This window comes from Drosophila sechellia, chromosome 3L (genome assembly GCF_004382195.2).
Source record: "Drosophila sechellia strain sech25 chromosome 3L, ASM438219v1, whole genome shotgun sequence".
In the NCBI taxonomy this organism is placed as follows: Eukaryota; Metazoa; Arthropoda; class Insecta; order Diptera; family Drosophilidae; genus Drosophila; species Drosophila sechellia.
In genome coordinates this window covers 2,118,782-2,141,798 of record NC_045951.1, presented here as the reverse complement: position 1 = coordinate 2,141,798, position 23,017 = coordinate 2,118,782, and the positions used below count along the sequence as shown (strand labels likewise).

At 46.8% G+C, this 23,017-nt stretch overlaps 2 protein-coding genes across 19 annotated transcripts in view; both read left to right on the top strand.

Moving 5' to 3' along the window:
- The window catches only part of LOC6610445 (muscle M-line assembly protein unc-89), a 45,494-nt gene extending 39,825 nt beyond the window's left edge, over positions 1 to 5,669 (top strand). For 11 of the 14 annotated variants that reach the window (XM_032718015.1, XM_032718014.1, XM_032718020.1 and 8 more), the window contains one exon: positions 319 to 657. In XM_032718015.1, coding sequence (XP_032573906.1) covers positions 319 to 422 — 104 coding nt within the window. In that variant the 3' untranslated portion in view covers positions 423 to 657. Of the gene's footprint in view, positions 1 to 318; positions 658 to 4,017; positions 4,381 to 5,515 lie in introns of those variants that run through there. The other 3 variants (XM_032718019.1, XM_032718016.1, XM_032718026.1) reach the window with 1 other exon arrangement.
- A 1,836-nt stretch (positions 5,670 to 7,505) lies between these two features.
- Positions 7,506 to 23,017, top strand: part of LOC6610444 (titin) — a 79,013-nt gene continuing 63,501 nt past the window's right edge. For 3 of the 5 annotated variants that reach the window (XM_032719302.1, XM_032719299.1, XM_032719298.1), the window contains exons 1-7: positions 7,507 to 7,735; positions 8,663 to 9,003; positions 11,221 to 12,805; positions 12,870 to 13,099; positions 13,161 to 14,525; positions 14,589 to 17,387; positions 17,452 to 23,010. In XM_032719302.1, coding sequence (XP_032575193.1) covers positions 8,832 to 9,003; positions 11,221 to 12,805; positions 12,870 to 13,099; positions 13,161 to 14,525; positions 14,589 to 17,387; positions 17,452 to 23,010 — 11,710 coding nt within the window. In that variant the 5' untranslated portion in view covers positions 7,507 to 7,735; positions 8,663 to 8,831. Of the gene's footprint in view, positions 7,736 to 8,662; positions 9,004 to 11,220; positions 12,806 to 12,869; positions 13,100 to 13,160; positions 14,526 to 14,588; positions 17,388 to 17,451; positions 23,011 to 23,017 lie in introns of all 5 variants that reach the window. The other 2 variants (XM_032719304.1, XM_032719303.1) reach the window with 2 other exon arrangements.

Sequence of the window (23,017 nt, the reverse complement as noted above, 5' to 3'; positions counted from 1 at the left end):
CAGCCAAAGATGCACAGAACCAAATGGGAGGGACTATTCACATAGACTTTCTTTAACGTCTAACTATTAACTAACAATTGAAGTACTACTTTCAATTTCTAATGGTTATATATCTATCAAGTTATCAGAAAATGCAATCCTTGAGATACTGATAGATAAAGAGACATTTCAAGTGCAATTTCCCCATATTTAGAGTCCGATCCAATTTCGTTCTGTGTACAATCATATCCGGGCAGCTCATTAATCGTTCAACCTTCTCTATTCCTCGCTTCCTCCTGGAATGGTTGGCATCCTCTGGAATGGCTCGGAATCCGGCAGATGACAACGGCAGCTACGCCTGCACCGCCATGAATCCTCTGGGAGCGGCCACCACCAGCGGAAATTTGACCGTTTCGAGCACAAACCGCGGCTTTAGATACTAAGCTTGTTTAAATGCAACTATTATTATTATTTGCTTTATGATTTGTTCAATGCCAAAGTTTCGCCTTATTGTGTGTATGTATTTACTGTGCCCGCGTCACTTATTCGTTTTGTGGGCAGATGGACTTACAAAATGTCGCCCAAAACTACACATTATACATGCATACAACGAAGGAATATAGTATTACTTGTGTTTTTGTCGAAAATGAAATAAACAAATATTTAAACGAAAAGGAACCTTTTATATGCGATTTTTCTGGCTTTTCCTTACTCAGCTGATCGTGAAAAGTTTAATGGTGGCGCTCTCTATATTTGGGGTCGACCGTAATGTTCGAAAAAGCTGGGAACAAATGTTCGAAAAAGCTTTCGAAATGTTTAGGCGTTAGATGGCGCCAATAGATCGTGGATCTTAGAATATTGAAAAAGTACGATACAATTTTAAAAATTTTAAAATGAATTGAGTAGATTGATTTTGACATAAATTTTGATCAGCTTTGATCTCTTTTCAAGATTAATTTTCCCTGTATACCACCGCAAAGAACTTTTCAAATTAGATTTCTAAATGAATTACAGAACTTTAAAGTCCCATATATCATTTTAAGCTCTTAGTCCATCAATTAATTTCAGTCATTTGCTTTTCATTACTCATTGCCATATAAATGTTTTAACTAGGCCAAAAAACTACTTTTAAAATCGGGTCAGAAAGTGATTCAAAAAATGCGAAAGGCATCATCTGAACAAATGTTTGGATATGTGTGGAATAAAATATTTTGGGTGGGCGGCTGACAGTCCGACTGTTTCGCTTTGCTGCTCGCAGATGATTTATTTGCCTTTCGGCAATGTTTATTTATCTAATTTTCTCGGCATTTTCTTTTTTTTTGTCGCGATCGCTTGCCAAGAATCAGTGGCGAGTAAAGCGCGCGAAATGCGAAATATTCTACGAAACAAAGGGGCAGCGCTGAAACTCGGACAGGCCAGACATAAACACTCTCGGCTGTCAAGGCAATTGAGTACACATGGGCCCACCAGTATGTAGGCCTTTGCGAGTCCTTGACACTGACACCAAACACAAATCGCCGGCAGTGTTGCCAACTAGTGCAACGTGGCAGAAAGTCGCCAGGGAAAATAGGATTTATTGATTTTTGTGAGTTATGCAAATACACGTTTTTCAGTAATATTAAAACTATGTCCTTGGGTTCAATGAAACATAACTCTTTAATTAATTTTCTTGACAACACCTACTTATCAACCCATAGCCAAAAACAGACGGACTCACTTTGGGGCATATGACACACTTCTGTCGATTCTGCCGTTGATTAGTCGCCAGTGGATGGTGGGTGGTCTCTGGCTGACTGGGTGTTTTTGGGGGTTCAAGGTCCTCCTCCTCCTCCTCGCCTGCCAATCTGCCAATTCTAATTGTGTGCTTAGTGCCTGGCCAGAGTGTTCGAGTCATTAGGCAGCGGTCCAAGAAACAAATTAGATCCTACTCAGAGGCCAAATGCAGGCACTCTGAGTCATTTGCAGCATCATCATGGCCAGTGCTTAGTGCATCTTTTACGAAAATATAATGGCGCGGTAATTTCGATGAGATCGGATTTTGAATGCGAACATATGGCCAGATATTGCACCTTAATGATTCAGAAAATTGCTTCCCGCACCGATAAAACGCTGTCAGATGTATGTGCATATATACATACTGTCAAAATAAAATTCGAAACGAAAATATGAAAAACATCCCGCGTGTGGCGTTCTTCAATGCGAAACTGAAATATACGGGCCGTGTCCGGCTGTTTAGTATATTTTTTTCGTTCATTCGTTGTACCTTTTTTTTTATTTGGCACATTCGCAAAATTTCCCTCGTTGTAGAGCAAACACAAATTCTGTGTTTCGGTATCGTGTGGCAAATGTTTTGCCAGTGCGAATTGGTAAATGTTATTTCGCCAGATTTCAATACCCAAAGCCAAACATAAACGCTTCTATGAATACGTTTTTAAACTGCCTGGATTTTGGGCACCAGTGCCAGAATATGTGCTACATTTTTACCACCGAAGTGTCCCATCCACATTTTTTTGTGATGAGTCTTTGCCGCAGCTACACAAACATTCGCATTATGGTTCCTGTGTTTTCCTAAATTAATTGGGTAATTTTCTTAAAATAGCAAATGAACTCAGCGCAACAAGTCACAAACCACACACACAACTCAATTTTCCTTTGCCACTTCAGAAATTCGTTCATATTTTCTTGGTTTTTCTTTGTTTTGTTCAGAAATTTGTGGATGAGGAAACAATTTGGTGATCCATTAGATGGGATCTTTTTGTGGGATCCAGTTGAGTGGTTTATTATGATATTATATCAAATCGGTCGACATGGCAAAGGCGTGGTCGCACTTCTTATAAATGCATAATAATCTAGGTTCTTTAGTATCGTCGCAGACATAATGAAATTCATACTAAGTATATCCTTAAGCTAACTACGTAATACCGCCGAAATATAGATATTTGTCTAATACGTTTAATAATTTTTGGCAGAGTGTTCTGTATGACCGCCGGCGCACTTGCCGCAAATAAATTTTAATAAGACTGTTTCCGCTTTGGTTTCAGTAAAATTTTTTGGGCTGGCACGACAATCTATAGGCACATTAGCCAAACGTATAAACATATACATATATGTTTATAAACTGGATAAGAGCCAAAGGCATTCGAATCCGATACTATAAAGTAGTTGGGAGGCTCGTAAAATTGTTTTGCTCACACCCACGACCAGCAGAAAAATGTAATAAACCAGCAGCAGTTCGAGAACTTAAGGAATTGGCCCAGAACTGCGCAGATGTTGGCCAAAATCATTTAGCACTTCAGTTCGCAAACATGAAAACATTCAAACACGAAAATATTTTAATGTCTATATGCATAGATTTAATCTAATTGGGCGCAGCAAGCTGAGAGACTGGCGCCCTGAAAGATCCGCGAACTCAGTTGCATAATCCCCGATGACAGGCTGCCTCGTCTTAGGAATGAGTTGGGTTTTCTTGGGAATGGGTTCCCAAACATCCGCGCCGCCACGCGTTGATGACCCTGGCCAAGTCAGTCACTCTGTTCGGGGCGAAAGGAATAGGAATCTTGGCAACATATTTATTTCTACGCACGCTGTAAATTAGCAAACAAAACAGCGAAAAATAGCAGACAATAGACAACTTGGTGTGCTGAAAATGTGCAGCGATTTCTGTGCCGTTGAAAGCACGGGGCCAAGTTTTAGCATAAACACGAATTCCCCTAATTGCCAGAAAGGCGCTAGAATTTAATTGTTTTCAGCTAATTGAGCAGGAATATAAAAACGCAGCAGTGAAGCCATAAAAATTGAAGAAGCCAATCATTTCCGCGTTTCTAACTCGCCAAAATTCCCAGTTCTCGCTACACTGTACGAAACAAGTGTCGAAAATTCGAAAGCCTGTTCAATTACTAAATTTAACACGTAATATCTTTAGCTAAGTAAATTCCCATATTAACTATATTTAATACTCAAATGGTAATTTTAGAAATATATATAAAAAATCCATTCCATACGAAACACTGACATTTCTTTCCCTGCACATTTCTGCAGATCAAGGCACTCAAACGGATAGCCTGCTAATAACCGAGGAGGAACCGGCACCGGAGGCCACGGATCAGCCCCTGGGTAATGGCGTCAATAAAACGCCTTTGCGCAAATCTGCGTCGTTCTCATCCACGTCGACCAGTTCGCCGGCCAGTTCCTCCATGGGTTCGGCCACATCGACCATGTCGCTGCGCTCCTCGACGCCCCTGAGGAGCCATAATCACTCCCAGTCGAGTCGGGCACTGCGGAGCGACACCATCAACACATTCCAGAAGTGGGAGACCACGATCGAGTCCATCAGCTATGTGAGCACCAAGACCGTGTCCATTTCGGATTTTAGCCAGGAGCCGCAGTTACGTGAGCAAACAGGTAAACAATATCAATCATTTCAATGGCATTGGCCGATTAGTTTACATTGAATGCTGTTTCCATATTGAATCCATAATTAATCATCGGCTAAATGCATCATTTCGATCCTCAAGCGATCTGGAAAATTGCTAGCTACAAAATGGGCATGTCACGCAATCCATACACACATATTTCGAATATCTTCGAGGTACCGCATGTAAAATCACTAAATATAGATTACAGCCACCGCTCTGCACCACATTGCAACTTTCATTTACCAGAAAGGGAGGTGGGGACTTTGACTGCGACTCGTGTGTCTAATTGTATAAACAATTGATATGAAAAGGCTAAAGAAATAAGGGAAACAGCCATGTAGAGTCGATTTCGGGATACTCTTTCAATTAACTAAATAATTATTAATTGGTTTCTTGAACTTCCTTCTAGTATAATTATAATCAACGATTTAATAGATTTTTTTTCAAATATGTTAAAAAATGCTTTACAGAGTCTAGCAAGTAATTTGTTTACATGTTATACTAAACATTTGCCTCATGTACTAGACTGTTCCGATACCCTGTTCCAAGGCTGGAGTCAACCAGGTTTGGACACTTTATACCTAAATTGCCGCTTGGCATGCAGTGCTCTTGGGGCGCAGTAGTCGCAACATCGTAGTTGTCGACGTTTCGTTTCGGTTTTATGGTTTTGCTGAATGGAGGGGCCCAAGCCCGGGACTGGGACCTGGAACTTGGATTGGGATTGGGTTTGAGTTTGAGATTGAGGCTGGCTGCGATGGTCGCGAAATTCGATGCCAGACGAAACTCTGGCAATGCAGATCTGCTTACGCGACTCATTACATCTGCGTTAAAAAGAACAAAGCAAAGAAAAGAACATTCCGTAGTGTATTTATAGCATTAAGATGGGCTTGGCTTGGCTTGGGGTCGCCAGCTCGGCTCATCGGCTTGGGGGGTGGCATTCTCATACATAATCCAGAGATACTTTATATCCATCTTTCCCACTGCCTGTTGCATGCTGCATGTTCTGCCCGCTCGCTTCCAACGCTCAAGTGTCAACTCATCCAGCATCTGTTGTTCCATCCTGTCGATCTGGTCTTCAGTACGATCGTTAATTGAACTCGAATTCTTTTTCTTGTTTGCAGTAAATTGAATGCATCGCCGAGTTCGAGAGCTGGCTGGGAGAAGCCAAACTAATTTTTGAGCAAAACTAAAACGAACTAAACCTACTGTTGCCTTATTATGTATACTAAACCATTAATAATACTAATTAAAAGACAAGTGAAATGTTTTCTTGTACAAGTGTTGTGTTTGTTGGCACATTCTCGGGCAGTGACATAATTGGGCGAATATTTTTGCACAAAGTATCTGCGATGCAGATAAGATACAGATACAGCCTCAGCCTGGTCAGATAGATAAGTGCTCTTAATCTTACGGACAGCTGTCAAGCGAATGGTTGCTTGGAAAAGCTGTGCACTTGCAAAAATAAAGTGACAAATTCAAGCCTATAATCAGCATTTAAAATTAAAAGATCTAATAGTTTACTATATGTAGTAGTTCTTGTAAGCTTTCGAACTAATTTTAAAAGTATTTTATAATGGCGGGCACAATGTACCATTTAAATGCAAATATTTCTTTCACTGCATGCCATTCATTTTCGTAGCGCATCGCTAGCAACAAACGCAAACTGTCTTTGCAATCTGCCTTGCAGAACCGGCTAACTGTTACTCCTGCTGTTGTTGTTTCGGTGGATATAATTTAGCCAGAACCAGAAGAAAGCTAGCCGCGATGCGTGCTGCCTGTCTCTGTTTCTCGGCTTATCTCTGCCCGGGGCACTTAAATGCCTGTAGATACATTTGTAGATACATTTGTACCTAGTCGGTGACAGTCGAAACTTTGCCGTCGCTGCGCCTGGCTGCCTAGAATCAACTTCGCCGAGTTTGTAATTTAATGATTCTGTTACTGGGCTCGCTCTGCCACTCTACTGTTGGCCATGTTAACAATTAATTTGTGCGCAATAAAAAAAACAATATTGCATGACCATTGCAAACCGGGTTGCCGTATACAGCGATATAGTGGCTGCCTTGGGACAACTCCGCGCCATAAAAGGCCAAAGCCAACTGTCGATTTAGGTGCAATTTGTATTTGAGATTTTCTGAAATGGCTAAAAAGAAATAGAAAGTTGCGACATTTTTTCGCCAATTGGTCACTGAAACACATCTCGGTGCTGATGATTAAGAGACAAAATGAATAATCAAGTTATATGTATCGAGCGGACGGACGAGCCAAATTTTATATGTACATATCTATACATCTTATGTGGTTTTAAATTTAGACAAACAAAATAAATGATGTGGAAAATGTGAAAAATCCCGAAGGCAAAGCAAACACGAGCCAAATCACCTAAGCCTTTGATTGTATTGTGCAAATGATAATTCCAAGATCCAATTGCAATTGCTGTCTTATTTATTTATACAAGTTCGACTCTGATAGATGTTTCCTTCTGATTTTCGGTTTCGGTTTGGAGGGAGCATTCTAAACGAATCTTTAGCTGGAATCAATAGATACGGATCTGTGCCGTGTGTATGCATTTGACTCTTACAGTATCTAGTATTTCTGTAGGATGTCTTCGTTTTCGTGCACACAATGTTGAAAAATACGTGTCAAAAATAAATCGGCATATATTTTTAGCCAACTTACTCAAAGCCCGAACACTTTTGAAATCCTCAGAGATATATCTCATTGTCGATTCAACGAGAATGGCCGAGACTCTTTTCCAATTTTCCATCGAACTATTGGACACCCAGCAATTAAGTTTAGGTCAATTTTCCAATAAGAAAACCAAAACCTAGCTATAGATATATAAAGGATAAGGATGGTATCCAATGGCTTTGAAAGACAATATCTACTGAAGATTTGGAATAACATACCAAACATGCCCGGAAAACCTATACACCCCACCGTGCTGTGCAGTGCATTAAAAGCTGTGAGACTGTTTTCCCGAGGAAAATGCAAAAATATCTCATGTGGAGCAAGATTTTCTCTCTCGGCGGGAGATCGTATGGAATCGTGTGGATTCGGGCGAGGTTCGGATGGGCAGGCACAGCTACTTGATCGCATTTTCCGAGAGATTTTGTCATTCTTCGCTCGCACCTCAGAAACGATCAACGTCTTGGTTTCAGTCTCGGGGATTATGACTTGAAACAGTTTGAAAATAGATATTTTTTAAAAGAACATACATATATCTATATCTAAACGCACCGCACGGTACAGATATATGTATACGTTCGCAGCCATTTCGTTCGCTTAGAGCCCCGCACACACGCAAATATATATAGAACGTCGAAAGGATATCGCAATTTCGAGTAAGGATCAGTGTAAAGTGTGAAAAATAAGCAAATCCTGCAGGAATTGTGAATGGAAAAAGTGTTCATGAAAATTTTCTTTGGTTACGAAATCACTTTAAGAAAAATGCCGAAAGAATTTTTCAGTGCGCTAAATATCTAAAAATATCGCCCGATCGGGTGCTTCGTTTCGGATTCCGATTCCGATTCGGATCGTATCGTATCGGATCGGTGCTTCGGTGGCTCCACTTCGTGGGTCCGCACCCAATTCAACGAATGGACTGTGAAATCGTGTGCAAACAGATATCAAGCCATCTATATATATAGTCGAACCTGCACAAATCAAAAGATCACGTATACGCGGTTCTGCCATGTGTGCGATGTGCATTATCCTGGCTGATCCTGGCAAGGATTATACGCTGGAGCAGCCAAGATAGTGTCTGAAAAATCGTGAACATTCTCAAGCGGAGATCACTGGGCCAATGCAAGGTTTTCCTATAGGGGAAACCAGAAAAAAGTTTATTAATAGCCCCGTGAAAAATAAGAAGCTACCACCGACTGTGTTTCTTTGTGTGTATGAGAACAAGTGTGTGTCTGTGTGTGAGTGCGTATCTGTGTGTCGCAGTGAAATATTCTCGGGGCTAAAAATAGTTGGAAATGCCTCACAGGCAAAGAATATGAAAATGAATATGAAGAAGGATGGCTGATATGAACGTCATGCGAAGATCTCCGATCTCGCCTGATTTATATCTACTCGTATAACGAAGAGGAAATGTTAAGGCCATTAAACAAAATGTGTGACAGCCAAACATAAAAGAAATTCAAAGATGCAAGGCCATAAAATGAAAATAAATGTTGGCCGAAACCGCAGTGATAAATAACCAGTGTCGTGAATTTTCGTTGCTCAATTAAAGTGAAAGTTCCTACCAATTATTATTTCTATTTCAGCAATTTAAAGAAGCGACCAAAGAGAGATAAATATATATAGAAGTATATCAAGTGAAGAAGCAAATCAAAGAAAGAGTGATCGCGAGGTGTTCAATTCTACAGTGCAGTTCATTCTGCCACGATTTGGTTGTCATTTTAAATGATATATAGTGATATATAACGCAGCAAAATGCAACGACAAAATCCGAACCCGTACCAGCAGCAAAACCAGCAGCACCAGCAGGTGCAGCAGTTCTCCAGCCAGGAGTACTCGCACTCCAGCCAGGAGCAGCACCAGGAGCAAAGGATTAGCCGCACCGAGCAGCACGTCCAGCGCAGCCAGGTCACCACCCAGCGGCAAGGTCAGTCCTCGTCCCCTGTGTCCTTGGATGTCCCCCGTTGGGGTCGGCCGATCCCAGGGAAGTTTTGCAGGGCTCGGTGGGATTCACACCATGGATTTAGAATCCCCACTGTCCCCAAGCAATTTCCGCTGGATGGCCGACGGATCCAGGACAAAGCATTTAATCATCAAGCTTGTTGCTTCACTGCTATGGCCTTGATATCATTCATTTCTTGCTGGCCGAATCTAAAAGCTCTTTCAAAAAACAAAAGCATATCGTTTGGGTTTTATCACTTGATTTAAAGTGATTTTTGTCTAAAAGTTTTGCTAATAGATTTATAGTTAAGGGTGTATAGTTTTATTTTATAAGGCGCTATAGACTAATTGCTTTCTTTTTGTTACATTGTTATCGCAATATTATTGCTCAGACTATACAAAATCATACTTTCCTCCGTGTAAAGTCTTCCGTAAATTTTATCATCATAAGCTACTTTAATACAGACTACTTTTTGAATAAAATCCGACTACAAATGTAGGAAAATCCTACTTTCTGTTTAACCGAAGTACCGCATTGGGTCCGCTTTCAAATTTACTTTTCAAACTTAAAAGATTGATTTTATTGAATCAGGCGAAAATTACTTGGGAAAAAATCAAAAAACTGTTTTATATTGCACCTGCGTCAGAGAATCTTGTAGTATATTGTTTTATTAAGTATTGAGGCTATTGTTGCAGATTTATGAGCCAACTTTCTTGCCTTATGCTTTTAGAACTTTCTTTATTTTCTTCGCGAACAAGCCCTATAATTGAATAATCGCATATCATATTTGTTTAGATATGATCCAAACGCAAGAACAAATGATTTTAAACTCTATCCATCTTTCAAACAGCCTGATAATTAATCTATGCCAAAAATAGTTTTCACAGTTCTGAAATAAACAGGAAACTCTTAATTGAAAATAACTAGTTAAAAAATTCTAGCGATTGAAATACAGATAACATTTGTTCATTTCACTTGGCTTAAAATTCGAATGAATCTGGTTTATGTTTCCTAAATAATCTACCTTGGAAAAATTCCAAAACTAATGAAAATTTTGAGTCATAATTAAAGCCAAAAGAATATCCAAAATTTGTTCCCAAAATATAATTCATGTGTCAACTTATATTTCATCATTTAAATCTTAATTGACGGATACAGGGAAAATGTGGTGTATTTATAAGTATATCTATTCATCTCCCACGATTGCACTGACATACATATGTCGATGCTATATATAAATCGTATAAGAGTTTGTATACCTCGCCATTTGTTTACTTTTTTCAATTTTAGTGTCCAAATATAAAATTTCAAAAAACAACGCTTTACAACACTGTGTGTGAGAAAAAAAGCGAAAGAAGAAGAGAAAAATTTTCTCTTTTTTGAGAAGAGAAGGAAGAGAATCTCTTATACTTAAGAACACGAAGATGAATTCCCGAAGTGAAAAGCCGAAGCTTATATTGTAATTATTTGCTTCCGATCAGCTGTTTTAAAAGTCATGAACATATATGTTCTTTACATTCATGACACACTTAAAGATCCTCAAGTGATAAACAAATTAATATATATTATAAATATACAGGTGCTGATGCGAATAGAGGTATTTATTTAGAGTTGTTTACTTCTGGGTGACTACAACAATAAATAGTTCCGTGTGTGCAAACTAAATATACGCAACAAAATAAATAAACGTTTTGGTTCAAGACTAAATCATAGTGATAGTGCAAGTTTAAGATACTTTTGGACTGAGTTAGATTTCAGATTAAATTAACCAGATTGGCCTGGATATTAACTATTAAATTAAATTTAATATAAATGAACAATTGAAATATGACTGTGCAACACAGCACAGTCTTGGAGAAATTTGCCACTTGAATTTTATATTTCGCTTGTTATTCAAGTTATTCATATTCTAAACTAAATAAAAAGCATTTAATACTTTTTTTATAGTTTTATATCTTATTACAAAACTTATTATATACAAAATACGATATGAAAATTAAGCTTACAATTACGAATGGGTTAGGTTCTTTAGTCGCCGATTTTTCTTTTAATTTTAATACACTTGAAGGTAAATTAAATACCGCATTTAACAAAATTACAATGCAATTAAAATTTTTTTTGGCAAAAGATAGAAAACGGTACTTCCACGACCATCCATATCCACAACCTATCAATCCTAATGAGAGTGCTTTGATCTTACAGTGCAACAACATCATGGTGGCAGCATTGGGGGCGCCTACGTGCCCCCTTCGCTGACACACGTGTACGCCCAGGGCGACATCTCGCCGCCCGTCTTCGAGCAGATCTTCAAGAACGCTCGCTTCGCCCAGGGCGGCAATGCCCTGTTCGAGGGACGCCTGCGTGGCAACCCGAAGCCATTCGTGACCTGGACCAGGAAAGGCGCACCCCTGCTCGAGTCGCAGAAGTTCCGGATGAGCTACAACGAAGCCACCGGCGATGTGTCCCTGCTGATCAATCAGATCGGACCCGGGGACGAGGGCGAGTACACGTGCACTGCCCGCAATCAGTATGGCGAGGCCATCTGCAGCGTCTACATCCAGCCGGAGGGAGCACCGATGCCCGCCCTGCAGCCCATCCAGAATCTGGAGAAGAACATCTACTCGAACGGTTACTCGTACACCTCCATTGAGGAGGAGTTCCGTGTGGACACGTTCGAGTACAGGCTGTTACGCGAGGTTTCCTTCCGTGAGGCCATCACCCGTCGATCTGGCTACGAGCAGGACTCCCAGCTCTCCCAGGAGCTGGACCGCAACCAGGGTCCTGCGCAGGCGCCGCAAATCTCGCAGAAGCCGCGTAGCTCCAAGCTGATCGAGGGATCCGATGCCGTGTTCACCGCACGCGTAGGATCCAACCCCAAGCCCCGGCTCACCTGGTTCCATAATGGCCAGCGATTGGTGGCCTCGCAGAAGTACGAGATCTCCTATTCGAGTGGAGTGGCTACTCTTCGCGTGAAGAACGCCACGGCTCGCGATGGCGGTCATTACACCCTGCTCGCCGAGAATCTGCAGGGCTGCGTGGTTTCATCCGCCGTGTTGGCCGTGGAACCTGCTGCGGAAACCGCCTACGAACCGAAGCCCGTGGACGTAATGGCCGAGCAATTGGAGGCCGGCAAAGCTTTGCCGCCAGCCTTTGTGAAGGCTTTCGGAGATCGCGAGATTACCGAGGGTCGCATGACCAGGTTTGATTGCCGCGTTACTGGCAATCCTTACCCCGAGGTCTTTTGGCTTATCAACGGCCGGCAAGTGCGCGACGATGCCTCGCACAAGATTCTAGTCAACGAATCGGGCAGCCACTCGCTGATGATCACCAATGTGACGCGTTTGGATGCCGGAGCTGTCCAATGTCTGGCCCGCAACAAGGCCGGTGAAGTGGCCATCGAGGCACAGTTAAACGTGTTGGAAAAGGAACAAGTTGTCGCACCACAATTTGTCCAACGTTTTAGCACCATGACTGTGCGCGAAGGCGAGCCGATCACCATGAGTGCCAATGCCATTGGAACTCCGCAGCCACGTATCACCTGGCAGAAGGACGGCGTCCAGATCTCGTCCACCGCCGACCGCTTTGTGGGCATCGACGGAGGAGCCACCTGCCTGGAGATTCCACGCGTCACTGCCAACGACGCTGGATGGTACCAGTGCACCGCCCAGAACATCGCTGGATCCACGGCCAATAGGGCCAGGCTGTATGTAGAGGTTCCCAGGGAACAACCAAGTTACGAGCAGCGTCGTCTCAATCTCCCGAGACCAACGAAAGTCATCGAGCCAGAGTACGTTTTACTGACCCATTGTTATGATTACAAATTATCTAAAAAGTTATCTTTTGCATATTAGACCCATTCCTGGCCCTGAAATCATCTACCTTCGCCATGTGGAGCGCGCCAAGCCCCACCTGCGCCCTGGTGAGGAGGATCGCGTTTATCCGCCGCCTCAGTTCATCATCCCGCTGCAGAATGTGCAGCAGACCGAAGGTGGCCGTGTTCACATGGAGGCCCGCATTGAACCAGTTGGCGATCCCACCATGGTCGTCGAGTGGTACCTCAATGGCCGTCCGCTGGCAGCCAGTAAGTAATCTTATTCACGGAAATTAAGAAGATTATCAAAATTATTCCCTTTTATCGCAAGGTGCCCGCGCTACATCCGTTTTCAAGTTCGGATTTATCGCTCTGGATCTTCTGAGCATTATGGGTCACGACTCCGGCGAGTACATGTGCCGCGTGACCAACGCCAGCGGAGTGGCTGAGTCTCGCGCTATTCTGTCCGTGGTGCAACGCCCCTCCATTGAACAATCTTCGCAAAACCCCAACAGTCTGCAATACATCAACCAGTTGGAGGATTACTCGCGCTACCAGCGCACAGAGAGCATCGATGAGCAGCTCAACCAGGCGCCCCAGTTCATCCGCCCACTCCGCGATCTGGGCGAATTCGAGGAGGGCAAGAACGTTCACTTTGAGGCTCAGGTTACACCTGTGAATGATCCATCCATGAGAGTGGAATGGTACAAGGACGGACTGCCCATCACGGCTAGCTCCCGCATCACTGCCATCTTCAACTTCGGCTATGTCTCCCTGAACATCTTGCACCTGAGAGCCGAAGATGCTGGCACTTACACTGTGCGTGCAGTGAACCGCATTGGAGAAGCCATCAGTCAGTCCTCAATTCGTGTCCACTCTCGTTCCCAAGTTACTGCTGATCTGGGTATACCCGAACAGCAGCGATACATCGAAAAGGTGGAGGAACTGGAGGATTACCGAAAGTCCCAGCAGCGGCGTCATGTCCAAGAGGCTGCCGAGGCTATTGCCCCGCCCCAATTCAAGACACCGATCCAGAACCAGTTGGATCTGCGCGAGCACGCGCATGCGCACTTCGAGGCAAGACTTGAACCCGTTGGAGATTCAACCATGCGCGTCGAGTGGCTGAAGGATGGACAGCCTCTGGAAGCCAGTTCCAGGATCACCACCTACCATAACTTTGGCTACGTGGCGCTGACCATCAAGCAACTGACTATCTATGACGCCGGCACCTACACCTGCCGCGCCTACAATGCGATGGGTCAGGATACCACCGTGGCTCAGCTTACGGTTATCTCCAAGAACGAAATCGTTTCGGAGTCGCAGCACCCAGGTGGTCTGCAGAAGATCCAGCATCTCGAGGACTCGTCGCGCTACGGGCGTCGCGAGGAGGAGGAGACCTACATCACCCAGGCTCCCCGTTTCCTCGGCCCCCTCAAGGGAACAACCAAAATCCTCGAGGGTCAGCGCGCTCACTTTGAGGCCCGTGTTGAGCCCCAGAGCGATTTGGGTCTGGTGATCGAGTGGTACCACAACGGTCGCTCCATCACAGCCGCTAATCGCATCCAGACATACTACGATTTCGGTTATGTCGCCCTGGATATTTCCCAGGTTCGCGCTGAAGATGCTGGCGTCTACCTCGTGGTGGCTAGGAACAAGCTAGGTGAAGCTCAGCAGCAAGCAACGATGATAGTGGAAAGTAAGTACAAAACCCAGCACTACTCCTTATGAGAACCGATATAAATTGTTTTTTTCTTGATAGCTCGTTCCAGTATCGACACATCTAGCATGCACCGCGGCCTGTACGAGAAGACTCAAAACTTGGAAAACAAGCCGTTCGTGGAGCCTCAGTATGACATCGAAGAGATCTCGAAGTCAAAGCCGGTGTTTGTGACACCACTAAGTGATCCAAAGCCTATCCACGATGGCAAGAACATCCATCTGGAGTGCCGCCTTGAACCGATGGGTGATCCCACCATGCGCGTCGAGTGGTTCCACAACGGTCGCCCCGTTACTGTGGGTTCCCGATTCCGCACTTACTATGACTTTGGTTTCGTAGCTTTGGATATTATCAAGGCCACGGCCGCCGATTCTGGCGAATACACTGTGAGGGCTACCAACCATTTGGGTACTGCCCACACTTCAGCCTGCGTTCGTGTGATCGACCACACGGACGTTGTGACTGAGACTCAGAACGAACAATCGCTGGAGCAGATCCAATTGCTCGAGGACTCTAGGCGCCGTCATCACCAGGAGGAGGATATCACCATCATGCAAGCGCCCCAGTTTACCAGGGCCCTGCACAACATTGAAACTATTGAGGGTACCAACGTGCACTTGGAGTGCCGCCTGCAGCCCGTGGGAGATCCTAGTATGCGCATCGAGTGGTTCGTAAATGGAAAGCCTGTTAAGACAGGACATCGATTCCGTCCAGCGTACGAATTCGATTATGTGGCTTTGGACTTGCTTGGCTGCTACGCCATCGACTCTGGCGTGTACACCTGCCAGGCCAGGAACCAATTGGGTGAAGCCGTAACCTCCTGTTCCGTGCGAATTATCGCTAAAAATGATTTAATTTTGGAGACCCAAAATGAGTCGGGTCTTCAGAAGATCCAATACTTGGAGGACTCGACCCGCCATCGCCGCAGCGAGTTCGTCGACGAGGTTGTGAACATTCGTCCACGATTCCTCACCCATCCCAAAAGCTTGACCAACACCCGAGAGGGTGGTCACGCTCACTTCGAGTGCAAGATCGAGCCGGTGACTGACCCGAACCTCAAGGTGGAGTGGTTTAAGAACGGACGTCCCATCACTGTGGGTCACCGCTTCCGTCCCATTCATGACTTCGGTTATGTGGCCTTGGACATTGTCCATTTGATTGCGGAGGACTCGGGTGTCTACACTTGCAGGGCCGTTAACCTGATTGGGTCTGACGAAACCCAAGTGGAGCTGCAGTGCCGCAGTGGTGAGCAGATTGTTACTGTCACCCAGAACGAGGCCGGTCTTGAGCAGATCCATTACCTAGAGGATCGTTCGCGGTATACCCGACGTGAGGAAATCGATGAAAGCACCAAGCAGGCTCCGGTGTTCACTACATCGCTGAAAAATGTTGAGATCAAGGAGAACCAGAGGGCCCACTTTGAATGCCGTCTGATTCCTGTTTCTGATCCGTCAATGCGCGTGGAATGGTACCATAACAATCTTCCACTTAAATCTGGTTCCCGATTCACTGAGACCAATAACTTCGGCTTTGTGGCCTTGGATATTATGTCCACTCTGCCCGAAGATGCCGGCACTTATACATGCCGCGCCTATAACGCTGTGGGTGAGGCCATTACCTCTGCTGTAGCTGTTGTGCACACTAAGAAGTCCATCTACCTGGAGTCCCAGCACGAAACAGCTCTGCCACGTCTGCAGCATTTGGAGGATGGCTCCAAGCGCCAGCGCATCAGCGTCCAGGACGAATTCGTCTCCCAGGCACCTGTCTTCACCATGCCGGTAAGGGATGTGCGTGTGGCTGAGAACCAGGCGGTGCACTTTGAGGCTCGCTTGATTCCAGTGGGAGATCCGAAATTAAAGGTTGAGTGGTTGCGCAACGGTCAACCTATTGAAGCATCCAACCGCACTACCACCATGCATGATTTTGGTTATGTGGCTCTCAACATGAAGTATGTGAATCCCGAAGACTCTGGAACCTACACCTGTCGGGCCGTCAACGAGCTGGGTCAGGCGGTTACCTCCGCCTCGCTCATTGTGCAATCTAAGACCTCCATTCAACTGGAGACCCAGCACGAAGCCGCCATGCACAAGATCCACCAGCTGGAGGATCACAGCAGGTACCAACGCAGGGAGGAGGAGGAGTACACGGTGACCACCGCCCCGGTATTTGTTACCAAGCTTATTGGACCCAGCAAACTAGTTGAGGGTCAAAGTGCCCACTACGAGTGCCGCATTGAACCCTACCCGGATCCCAACCTTAAGGTGGAGTGGTTCCACAATGGAAAGCCACTGAGCACTGGTCATCGTTTCCGCACCACGTATGATTTCGGATTTGCCGCCTTAGATATTCTCACTGTCTATGCTGAGGACAGCGGCGAGTACACTTGCCGAGTCACCAACAACCTGGGTGAAGCCATCAACTCGATTGTGCTCAACGTCACCTCACGCTCATCCATCATTCACGAGACTCAGCACGAGGAGGCTCTGACTAAGATCCAGCATCTGGAAGATAGTTCCCGATTCCAGAGGAAAACCGACGAGGAGCAGTTCCATGCCGAACGTCCTCAGTTCGGCCGCCCTCTGCGTAATGCCAAGGTCAACGAGGGAGCTCCCGTCCACCTGGAGGCCACATTAATTCCTGTGAATGATCCTACCATGAAAGTGGAGTGGTACTGCAACGGTAGGCCCATACAGACTGGTCACCGCTTCAAGACCACCTACGATTTTGGCTTCGTGGCGTTAGATATTCTGTATGCCCATGCCGAAGACACCGGCACCTACATGTGCAAGGCCAAGAACGCTATTGGAGAAGCTGTCACGACTTGTGCTGTAAACGTAACAGGTACTGAAAATAAAAAATAACCTGTTCGTAATTCACTAACCCACTTTCAAACTCTTTTTAACAGCAAACAAGACACTCGATCTGGACACCTTGGATGCTCAGCGTTTAGAGAAGATCCGCCAACTGGAAACATATGCGCCTCCACCTAAGCCCGTCGTTGAGGAGAAGGGCCAGAAACCCATTTTCCTCACACCTCTAAGCAACCTAGAACACTTGAAGGAGGGCGAGCACGCCCACTTGGAGTGCCGAGTGGAACCGATCAACGACCCCAACCTAAAGATTGAGTGGTTCTGCAATGGCAAGCAGCTGCCTACCGGTCACCGTTACCGCACTACCCACGACTTTGGTTACGTCGCATTGGACATTATCTACGTGTATGGCGAGGACACCGGCACCTACATTTGTAAGGCCACCAATCAGCTGGGTGAGGCTGTAAACACCTGCAATGTGCGCGTGTTGAACCGCCGCAGCATGATCCTGGATACCCAGCATCCCGATGCTCTGGAAAAGATTCAAAAGCTGGAGTCGAAGGTGCCGAATGCCCGTACCGAGGTTGGAGACGCTCCGATCAGTCCACCTCATTTCACCGCCGAACTTCGCGGTTCCACTGAGATCTACGAGGGTCAGACCGCTCACTTCGAGGCCCAGGTCGCTCCAGTCCACGATCCTAACTTGCGCATTGAGTTCTATCACAATGGCAAGCCTTTGCCGTCCGCTTCTCGCTTCCACATCACCTTCGATTTTGGATACGTGTCCTTGGATATTACTCATGCTGTGGCCGAGGACGCCGGAGAATATTCCGTGCGTGCTGTTAATGCTCTGGGCCAGGCTGTGTCCTCCACGAATTTGCGCGTCATTCCGCGTGGCACCATCATTTCGGACACCCAGCATCCCGAGGGACTGGAGAAGATCCGCAAGCTGGAATCGACTGCGCCACATCAGCGCCAGGAGCCTGAGACCCCCGGCACTCGCCAGCGCCCAGTGTTCACTCAACCTCTTCAGAACATCGACAGAATCAATGAACACCAGACGGCTCACTTCGAGGCACGCTTGATCCCAGTTGGAGATCCCAATCTGAAGGTGGAGTGGTACCGCAACGAAAAGATCATTGAAGATAGCTCCCGTATCACCAAGCAGCACGATTTCGGTTTTGTGTCGCTGGACATCTCGCATATTCGCAAGGAGGATGAGGGCGTGTACATGTGCCGCGCCGTCAATCCTCTGGGTGAGGCAGTAACCACCGCCTCTATGCGTGTGGTATCCGAGGCCAGCATCCAAATGGATACTCAGCATCCGGACAGTATCAGTCGCATCCATCAACTGGAGAAACCACTGGCCCCACGCCCCACTGAACCAGAGCGCCTGTTTGAGAAGCCCATCTTCACTCAACTGCTCACTGGACCCTCGGAGCTTTGGGAGGGTGCTCATGCACACTTCGAAGCTCGAGTCGTGCCTGTGGGAGATCCTTCTCTGAAGTTTGAGTGGTTCATCAACGGCGTGGAGCTCCAAATGGGCTCTCGCCTGCGCACCACCCACGACTTTGGATTCGTCACCCTGGACATTACTGCAGTGGTACCAGAGGATGCCGGTGTCTACATGTGCCGTGCTTACAACGCCGCCGGTGAGGCTGTATCTTCTACTGCCATGAAGGTTAAGACCAAGTCGAATATTGATGGTCAGCCTTTGATCCCGGAGTCTTGGGAGGCTATTCGACTGAAGGAGGCTGCCATGAATCGTGTACCAGAGATGTTTGTTGACTCGACACCCCAACAAGCTCCGGTCTTCACCACTCATCTGCAGAGCTACGACAAGCTGCATGAGGGTCAGCACGTCCTCTTGGAAGCCCAAGTTGAGCCCCGCGCGGATCCTAACCTCCGCATTGAGTGGTTTAAGAATGGCATTTCTCTAACCACTGGCTCCCGAATTCGCAGTACCTTTGACTTTGGACTTGTTACACTGTCCATCAACGGATTGCGTGCTGATGACTCCGCTATTTACACCTGCAAGGCTACCAACCAGGTTGGCGAGGCTGTCTCAACCTCATCTCTTAAGATCGAAGATCGTCACTGGCTTCAGGCCGAGTCTCTGCACCCAGATTCGTTACCTCGCATTGGAGAGCTTGAGGCGCCCAAGGAGGGACGTCCAGAGGCTCCAGAGCCTACTTACGAGACTCCTGTGTTTATTACTCATCTTAACAACATTGAGTGCAAGGAGAGCGACAATGTGCGCTTCGAGTGCAACGTGGAACCGGCTCGTGATCCTACCATGTCCATCGAGTGGTTCTACAATGGACAACCGCTGCAGGCCGCTGCCAAATTTAAGTCCATCTACGACTTCGGCTACTGCGCTTTGGATCTGACCAACTCTTATGCTGAGAACAGCGGTGTTTACACCTGTAAGGCTACTAACAGCAAGGGATCTGCAACCACCTCTGGCACTCTCAAGTGCACTGGTGGCAAGACCATGTTCCTAGACACCCAGCATCCGCAGGGAGAGGCTGGTCTTGAGGCTGTGCAGGAAACCGAGGAGGAGCTGGCCAATCGCTACACCAGCAAAACGGCAAAGCCCGAGACACAGTATCCACCACCAGTATGGACGAAGCCACTGCAGGCCGAGTTCCATTTGTCGGAGGCCCAACCCATCCACTTGGAAGCCAACGTGGAGCCCAAGGAGGATCCCAACCTGTTTATAGAGTGGTACTTTAATGGTAAAATGCTGAACCATGGCTCTCGTTTCAAGATGACCAGTGAATTTGGTTTCGTTACCATGGATATGATCGAGGTATATGCGCGCGATCAGGGTATCTACACTTGCAAAGCGTACAACAAGGCTGGAGAGGCCTTTACCTCCACCACAATCTTCTGTTCGAGCAAGGAGAACATCATCGAGTCAACTCAGCACCCGAAGGGAGCCGAAGGCCTTGAGCAAATCCAGGACCTTGAAGACTCCCTGCGCAAGGACGGCTCTAAGCCAGAACAGCCGGATCTCGGCATCCCACCACGCTTCACCACTGAATTCGTTAATATTGCAGACATCGGGGAGGGTGAATTGGCTCACTTTGAGGCCAATCTTATCCCTGTTGGTGACCAGAGCATGGTCATTGAGTGGTTCTACAACGGCAAGGTTTTGGAGGCCAGCCATCGTGTGCGTACCATCTACGCTTTTGGCACGGTTGCCCTTGAGGTTCTTGGCACCAAGATCGAAGACACCGGCACCTACACTTGCCGCGCGACCAACAAGCATGGAACTGCAGAGATAAGCTGCAACCTGGAGTGCGTGGACAAGCCGAGGGGCCAGAAGCCACGCTTCACGTCCCACATCCAGCCGCTGGAGGGCCTGAAGGACGGACAGTCCGCTCACTTCGAGTGCACTCTGATCCCAGTCAACGATCCGGATCTGAAGGTGGAGTGGTACCACAATGGCAAGCTGATGCGTCACTCCAACCGCATCAAGACGGTGTCCGATTTTGGATACGTCGTTTTGGATATTTCCTATTTGCAGGATCATGACAGTGGAGAGTACGTTTGCAGAGCCTGGAACAAGTACGGTGAGGACTTTACCCGTACCACCCTCAATTGTGGAGGCCGTGGCGGAGTGTTTTATGATAGCTTGCAGCCGGATTCACTGCAGAGGATTAGGGAGCTTGAGTGCCCACAAGGACAACAGGCAGATACCTCGGCTCCTCTGGTTGCTGAGCCACCCAAGTTCATCACCCAGATCGTCGATGTAACTAAGCTGGTGGAGGGACAGTCGGCTCACTTCGAGGCACGTTTGACTCCAATCACCGATCCAGATTTGGTGGTGGAATGGTACTTCAACGGCAAGAAACTACCCCATGGTCACCGCTTCCGCACCTTCCACGACTTCGGCATTGTTATCCTGGACATTCTATACTGCTACGAAGAGAACTCTGGTGTATACGAGGCCAGGGCCCGTAACAAGTATGGAGAGGATGTTACTAGGGCTTCGCTCAAGTGCGCCTCGAAGTCAAGCCTCATTTTGGACTCCCAGTTGCCTCGAGGAATGGAAGGTGGCTTGGAGAAGATCGCCAACCTGGAGTACAGCATGGTCCGCACTCGCGAAGAGACCACCGAAGAGACCAAGGGCAAGGCTCCCGTCTTTACTGTTCCCCTGGAAAACATTGAAAATGTGCGCGAGGGTGAAAATGCCCACTTTGAAGCTAGGATTACCCCGGCCGATGATCCCAAACTGAAGGTCGAGTGGTACTGGAACGGTCGTCCATTGAAGGCCGGTTCTCGTTTCCGCACTTTCTGTGACTTTGGCTTTGTCATCCTGGAGATTTCTCCTGTGTATCCTGAGGACTCCGGCGAGTACTCTTGCCGCGCGATCAACGAGTATGGTGAGGCAGTGACCACTGCCACCATGAAGATCCAGGGTAAGCGCAGCATCATCATGGAATCTCAGCTGCCCAAGGGCATGGAGGGAACTATCGATCGCATCGCCGAACTGGAGGGCTTGGGCTCCCGCAGCACCGAGTTCGTACCAGATGATGATACTGGCAAGCCACCAGAGTTTATCACCTCTCCCTTCGATATGGTTATCGGCGAGAACGCTTTGGCTCACTTCGAATGTCGTCTGCAGCCGATTAATGACCCATCGATGCGTGTGGATTGGTTCCACAATGGCAAGGCCTTGTGGGCTGGTTCTCGTATCAAGACCATCAATGATTTCGGTTTCGTAATCCTCGAAATTGCTGGTTGCTATCAGCGTGATTCGGGATTGTACACTTGCAAGGCCACGAACAAGCATGGTGAGGCCACGGTCTCTTGCAAATTGCAGGTTAAGGGTCGCCAAGGCATCGTTATGGAGCCCCAGCTGCCCTCCAACTTCCGCACCGGCACTGAGAGTCTGCAGAAGCTGGAGGAGACCATGCATAAGCGTGAGGAGCTTGTGACTGAAGACGAGCAGCCCAATCCCCCGAAATTCACCGAGGAAATTAAGGACAATTTGGATGTTCCTGAGGGTGGTCCAATTCACTTTGACTGCCGTGTGGAGCCTGTCGGCGATCCAACCATGCGCATTGAGTGGTTCTATAATGGTCATGTTATGGCTACTGGATCTAGGGTCCATCAGCTCAACGACTTTGGCTTCATTGCTTTGGATGTGGACTACATCTATGCCAGGGATTCAGGCGAGTACACTTGTCGGGCAACCAACAAGTGGGGCACTGCCACCACTAGCGCAAAGGTCACTTGCAAGGGAAAGCACAATATTGTGTACGAGTCGCAGTTGCCAGAGGGCATGACCTCCGAAAAGTTGAAGGAGCTGGAGCGTGGACGCATCCCAGAAGCTCCAAAGGTGGTTGAGGAGGTGTTTGGACCGCCAAAGTTCACCACACAGATCACTTCTGTGACTGTCGATGAAGCCGAGGCCGTACGCTTTGAATGCCAGGTGGAACCCAAGACGGATCCCAGCCTGCGCGTGGAATGGTACCGCAATGGCAAGCCCTTGCCTTCTGGACATCGTTATAGAAATATCTTCGACATGGGCTTTGTTTCCCTGGATATTCTGTATGTCTATGGAGAGGACTCTGGAGAGTACGTGTGCCGTGCCATTAACAACCACGGCGAGGATCGCACCAGAGCCACAGTTTCTTGCAAGAGTAAGTT